General features: G+C 59.8%; 1 protein-coding gene across 1 annotated transcript in view; it reads left to right on the plus strand.

Annotated features, from left to right (window-relative positions):
• The window catches only part of UNC13D (unc-13 homolog D), a 12,373-nt gene extending 6,310 nt beyond the window's left edge, over positions 1 to 6,063 (plus strand). Inside the window, exons 21-32 of the mRNA XM_007959642.1 lie at positions 117 to 260; positions 406 to 504; positions 606 to 812; positions 982 to 1,050; positions 2,305 to 2,384; positions 3,287 to 3,392; positions 3,467 to 3,538; positions 4,091 to 4,174; positions 4,270 to 4,390; positions 4,556 to 4,679; positions 5,069 to 5,265; positions 5,942 to 6,063. Of these exons, the coding sequence (XP_007957833.1) occupies positions 117 to 260; positions 406 to 504; positions 606 to 812; positions 982 to 1,050; positions 2,305 to 2,384; positions 3,287 to 3,392; positions 3,467 to 3,538; positions 4,091 to 4,174; positions 4,270 to 4,390; positions 4,556 to 4,679; positions 5,069 to 5,265; positions 5,942 to 6,063 (1,425 nt within the window). The remainder of the gene's footprint in view (positions 1 to 116; positions 261 to 405; positions 505 to 605; positions 813 to 981; positions 1,051 to 2,304; positions 2,385 to 3,286; positions 3,393 to 3,466; positions 3,539 to 4,090; positions 4,175 to 4,269; positions 4,391 to 4,555; positions 4,680 to 5,068; positions 5,266 to 5,941) is intronic.
• Positions 6,064 to 6,339: the final 276 nt, after the last annotated feature.

The following is a 6,339-nucleotide window of genomic DNA, read 5'->3' on the forward strand; positions in this document are numbered from 1 at the left end:
CCCCGTTCAGCTCTGTGCTTGACGGTGGTAGGAGCGATGAATGCTTGCTGAAGGAGAGTTGGAGGGGTGGATAGGCAGGCCCTGAGCCCTCCTTTCTGTGTCCACCATCCCACCAGCTCGTGCCGCTGGGAGAACTGACCAAGCACAGCACCTCCGCAGTGGATCTATCTACCTGCTTCGCCCAGATCAGCCACACTGCCAGGCAGCTGGACTGGCCTGACCCAGAGGAGGCCTTCATGATCACTGTCAAGTTCGTAGAGGTGCAGAGTCTTCCATGGTGTCCCCCCACTTCCCCCAGGACAACCTCACTACCTCCCCATCCTGTGGGCGCACATCCTGCCCCCACCTGCCTGTCCTGGGCTCCCCACCCACTGATCCGTCCCCTCTGATCCCTCCCCGCCCCAGGACACCTGTCGCCTGGCCCTGGTATACTGCAGCCTCGTCAAGGCCCGGGCCCGCGAGCTCTCTGCCAGCCAGAAGGACCAGGGTCAGGCAGCCAACATGGTAAGGGGTGGTACTGGGCACTGGGGCTGGCCAGTGTTAGGGTGCAGCCTGCCCGCTCTGGCACCGCCCATGAAGCCCTGTATCCCTGTGCCCGCCCCCAGCTGTGCGTGGTGGTGAATGACATGGAGCAGCTGCGACTGGTGATCGGCAAGCTGCCCACCCAGCTGGCCTGGGAGGCGCTGGAGGAGCGGGTTGGAGCTGTGCTGGAGCGGGGCCAGCTGCAGCACACTTTGCATAACCAGCTGCAGAGCGCACTGGCGGGACTGGCCCACGAGATCCGCTCCGGGGTGCGCACCCTCACTGAGCAGGTACTGCGTCTGGCCCCTCTGGGACCTCCACCCCGCCCCTTGCAGCCTGGCCCTGAGCAGGGCTGATCTCCCACCCCACCCCTTCCTGACCCGAAGCAGCCCCCCAGCACGACTCCCCAGCCCCGCACTCAGGCCCTGGCTCATGCCCTCCACCCCGTTGTGTCCCCAGCTGGAGGTGGGCATTGCCACGCACATCCAGAGGCTCCTGGGCGTCAAGGGGTCCGTCTTGCCTGAGGACGTGAGTGCCCCCTGCTCCCTGACCTCTGTTGCCTTGCCAGCCCTGTGGGTCTGGGATTGTGAAGGGGCTCAGGGTGGGTCAGGGGCTGAAGGCCTTGGGTGTTAGAGAGAAACCCCCAGACTTGGGCCAGGCATGTTATGTTCCCTCCCTGGGCCTCAGTTTCCTCCTTGGATCCTGGAGAGGGGCTGGGTTCAGGCATGCCACACTGGCGGTCAGTGTCCTTAGGCCAGATGGGTGGGCTGCAGGTGGGGAGGCCTGGGGCGCTGCAGCCAGACCAACCTGGGTACAGGTCACACCCTGCTCAGCTGTCCCTAGCTTCAGTGCCCTGTGTAAACAAGCAGCTGGCCTTTCTCTCATCTGCCAAGGCGGATAATAGCACATTTTGGACCGTACACTAATTCCTTAACCATTAATCAAGGACCCACCTTGTGCCAGCACTGGTTTAGGCAGCAGGGATGTGAGAAAGGTTCCTGCCTTCCTAGAGCTTACATTCCAGTACCTGTAAACCCATTACTGTCAATTCCAACTCACAGCGACCCTATAGGACAGAGTAGAGCTGCCCTACAGGGTTTCCAAGGCTATCATCTTTATGGAAACAGGTTACCACATCTTTCTACTGTGAAGCAGTTGGTGGGTTTGAACTGCCAACCTTTCGGTTAACAGCTGAGGGCTTAACCACTGTGTCTCCAGAGCTCCTACATTCTAGTGGTGGTGGTGGTGTCATGTGCCGTCGAGTCAGACCTGACTCATAGAGACCCCTCTTTTGGTTTCCGAGGTGGTATCACTGCGGAAGTAGATTTCTAGCAGGGGAGACAAAGCGGGAGATGAGTATATGTATTTACAGCGTGTGTTAGATGGTGATAAAGGCTAAGGAGAATGTGGCAGGAAGCTCAGAGGGTTGTATTTTCAGATAGAGTGGCCAGAGAAGGCCTTACTCAGAGGGTGACAGGTGGGAACCATGGGGGTTTCTAGGGGAAGACCATTCCAGGCAGAGGGAACACCAAAGGCCCAGAGGCAGGACCACGCCTGGCAGGGTGAAGGCCTATCGAGGAGGCCAGGGTGGCTGGAGCAGACTGAGCAAGGGAGAGGGAAGGGTTTCCCAGGGGGCCAGGGGCAGGGCGGGGCTTCGATGCACACACCATAGGCCCTGTTTCCTGGGACTCACAAGATGGTGACTCCTGGGGACCGGGGTAAGCGAATGGGGTCTGGACCTTCATCGGCCACAGCCAGATGTGCTCCCCGTCCTCTTCCCAGGCCATCCTGCCCCTGATGAAGTTCCTGGAGGTGGAGCTTTGCTACATGAACACCAACTTGGTGCAGGAGAATTTCAGCAGGTGTGCAGCCACCCTGCCCTGCGGTGCTCCCATGCTGTCCTTCCTGAGCCCTGGGCAGCCATTCTCAGGGAAGAATCCCTTCTGTGACCCTAGTCAGCCTCTGCTCAAATGCTTGCTTCCAGGGAGAGGGAGCTCACTACCTCACAAGCCTGCCTCTGTCACAGCTCTGAGTGTTACAGGTTCTTCCTCAGACAGAGCTGAAATCTGTCTATACTTCCTGCCTTTTACAGCCTCCTTGACTGAATCTCTGCCCTCTGATCATCTAGCGGGGCACTTCTAGTTAGGATCTCTCTCTCTTTTCTTTTTGTGATTTGGGTGAAAGTTTACAGAGCAACTTCATTTTTCATATACCACTTCGTACACATTTTATTTCATGACATTGATTGCAGTCCCCATAATGTAACAGCTGTCTTCCCACTTCCTCCCGGAGGGTACCTTCTCCCTGTGTCCTCCTTTCCTATGCATTCCTGTCTCTGAGCTCTCTCCCTGCGTAAATGCTGCCCTTCTCATCTCCCCTGGTTGACCACTCTAGGGAGTGTGCCTCCCTGGTGTAACTGTCCACCTTGTACATCTCTGTCCATTCATTTTGGCCACTTTGTTTTGAATTATTCTGTCATCTGGGGGAACCAGCCTCCCCACTTTTCCTGCCGCCTGCTTTAAGGATTCTCTGCTTAGGTTGAGAGGCATGCTGGACAGAACAGACCCCGTCTGCACCCCATTGCTCTCCTTCCCCAAGATACCACCCCTCACCAGTGAAGCAGGAGGGGAGGCCGGGACTGGGGATAGGGAAGAACTAGGGCTGGGCCTGGCTTCTTGGAAGCCTCACCTTCCTTAAGAGTCCTTCTGCTTCCTCCTCTGGCCTCCTGTCCCATATCCGGCCATTCATCTGCTCCTCACGCCAGTCTTCTGACCCTGCTATGGACGCACACGCTCACGGTACTGGCAGAGGCAGCTGCCTCCCAGCAGAGCTCCCCCCTGGCCTCGAGCAGGCTGAAAATTGCCCTGCAGGTAAGGACAGCCCACGACAACAGTAACTGTGGTGGGAGAGAGCTCACGGTTACCACTCCTGTCTTACCACCTAGAACCTGGAGGTCTGCTTCCACGCCGAGGGCTGTGGCCTGCCACCTGAGGCCCTGCACACAGCCACCTTCCAGGTGAGTTGTAGAGTCTGGCGAATCTGTCTTTCTGCACTCATCTATGCCAGAACTCATCACTTAACTTTGTGGGACCCTGTGCAAAACTGAGGCAGTGGGGCCTGGTTCAAAGATCATTAAGGATTTCAAGATGGGGACAAACTGGTTGCCATCGAATGGATTCCAACTCATAGTGACCCTACAGGACAGAGGTAGAACTGCTCCATAGGGTTTCCAAGGCTGTGTGCTTCACGGAAGCAGCCTGCCACATCTTTCTCCTGCGGAGCGGCTGGTGGGTTTGAACTGCCAACATTCTGGTTAACAGCTGTGCGCTTAACAAAGCAAGTGTAAGGCCCTCTTGGCACTGGGGCCCCATGTCACCCGGATTGAACAGCCCTGAAGCTGGCCACCTTTCCTGTACCTCTGTCTGCCTGGGCACCTCTGAGGCTACAGCCAACCTGCCTGTGGTCCCATAAGGCCCAGCGATTTTCCTGTCAAAGTGGTGCTTGGCTGAGGGCGCCTAAAGGTCCAGCGGGTAAGTTCCAGTGACTTCCCGGACGTGCCCTTCCCCAGGCTCTGCAGAAGGACCTGGAGCTGCAGGCGGCCCCCAGCCGACAGCTCATTCAGAAGTACTTCTGCAGCCGCCTGGAGCAGCAGGTGAGGTGGCCCCCTTCCCGCCGCACCCTGCTCCAGCGGCCCCAGCCTGAGCCCAGTGCTTCCCCAGCCCACACTGTCCCCGTGCCCCAATGCAGGCAGAAACCACCTCCGAGGAGCTGGGGGCGGTCACGGTCAAGGCCTCCTACCTCGCCTCGGAGCAGAAGCTGCGTGTCGAGCTGCTTAGCGCCTCCAGCCTGCTGCCCCTGGACTCCAACGGTGAGTCTGCCCCCCCGGGTCCCCACCCTGGCCCTGCCCTCCCTGCACCCGTGGGCTGGGCTGCCCCACCAGCCAGAGGACTGGGCACATTTGCCCTGGATCACCAGGAGGGGTCAGTGCTGTGCGGCCTCGCCCACCCATCTCCTCCTCTGGCCCGCACACCAGGCTCCAGCGACCCCTTTGTACAGCTAACCTTGGAGCCTAGGCACGCCTTCCCCGAGCTGGGCCCCCGGGAGACCCAGAAACACAAGAAGGACCTTCACCCGCTGTTCGATGAGACCTTTGAGTTGTGAGCAGCCCCTCCCCTCGCATCCTCAGCCCTGGCCACTGCTACCTCTGGCTGCTCCCGCGGTGACACGTTGGGGCCCCAGGGAGGGGAAGCTGGGACAGAGGTTTGCTAGAACTGGCCCCAAACCTGCCTGGGACGCCAGCATGTTGTGCTTGGAAGCTCCCAGGAAAGGTCCTGTCCTTGAGACAAGCAGCCTGGGGACATGGGACCCCGGTTTAGAGTCAGCCGGTGGTTGGAGTGGGCGTCAGGCCATATGGCCACAAAATGTCTTCCTATCTCCGCCAATCCTGGGCCCGTTCCTCCCAGCCTGGCCTGTCCCCAGGTGTCAGGACTGATGGTAGCAGCGGGGAGCAAGCAGGCAACTGAACCCAACCGTGTCCCCCGCCCAGCCTGGTGCCTGCAGAACCTTGCCAGGAGCATGGGGCGTGCCTTCTGCTCACCGTGCTAGACCACGACAGGCTGGGGGCCGATGACCTAGAGGGCGAGGCCTTCCTACCCCTGCGATCGGTACCGGGCCTGCCTGGGAACGAGGAGCCCCACGAGGTGCCACAGACCCGCCTGCCCCTCACCTACCCACCACTCAACGGTAGGCCCAGCCCCAATGCAAGGGTGGGGCTGGGCCCAGCATAGGGGCAGGGTGGGGGCCCCCAGCGAGGCGTGGGTAGGGTACCCCAGGCAATGCCGTGAGGGCCAGAAAAGGCCTCCTTGGAGGTGGGAGCTGGCGGAACCAGTGAGTCTCTGGTGTCGTTGAGACTGAAACATAAGCCAGGTAAGGCCTAACCTGACTCCCGGCCGAGTCGGGGAAGGTTTCTAAATGGTTAGCAGTGAGGACAGGAGCCTGGGTCTCCGACCAGAGCACACCCAGCACAGCGTCCCCAGGCTTGATGACAGTACCCACTTGTTCACCCGCTCCGTTCTGGGCCTGTTCTGAGCACCTGACCTTTGCTGACTTGTTCCCCGGCCCCCACCCGAGACAGGAAGTACCCCTATCCTACAGATGAGTAAGCTGAGGCATGAAGAGATTAGGTAACTAGCCTAAGGTTCTCATACAAATGTGACAGTCACAACTGCAGACCTGTCACTGCCTTTTGCCCTACAACTGGGGCAGGTGTCCAGGCCAGCACTCTGAGCTCAGAGGTTGCTAGTAGTCCTGAATGTCTGTCTTGTGAGCTTGGCTGGCGTGTCAGCTGGGGGATGGGCAGTGCTGTTCCTCCCTGAGCTGGGGGCTTCTGCAAGTGTGACCCCCAAACCCCTCTTCACAGGGGACCCAGTTCTGCAGCTGCTGGAGAGCCGCAAGGGTGACCGCGAGGCCCAGGCCTTTGTAAGGATGCGGCGGCAGCGAGCCAAGCAGGCTGCCCAGCACACCCCGAGGCCAGGGCGGTAGCCGGAGACTCGCTGGGGTTCCCTGTGGGGACCAGCTCTTCCAAGGCCTGCCCCTGTGGCCTAGCTCTGCAGGTCCTCCAGGCCTGAGAGCCCCAGCACACCAAGGCCGAGTACAGACCCCTTAGGTCCTCCTGGCAGAACAGGGCCCCATAGAAGGGCAGCCGTTAGCAACACTGATGCTCCCTCCTGCTCCCTTCAGCCCCCGATGGGGCGGCTGCCGCCCACACCACCCCTAAGCCCCTCTTTCTCACTCTGGAAAAGCTGCTGTGGCATAGGA

The sequence above is a fragment of the Orycteropus afer genome, unplaced genomic scaffold, assembly GCF_000298275.1.
Source record: "Orycteropus afer afer isolate SDZICR_OR568_19922 unplaced genomic scaffold, OryAfe1.0 scaffold00018, whole genome shotgun sequence".
NCBI classification, from domain to species: Eukaryota; Metazoa; Chordata; class Mammalia; order Tubulidentata; family Orycteropodidae; genus Orycteropus; species Orycteropus afer.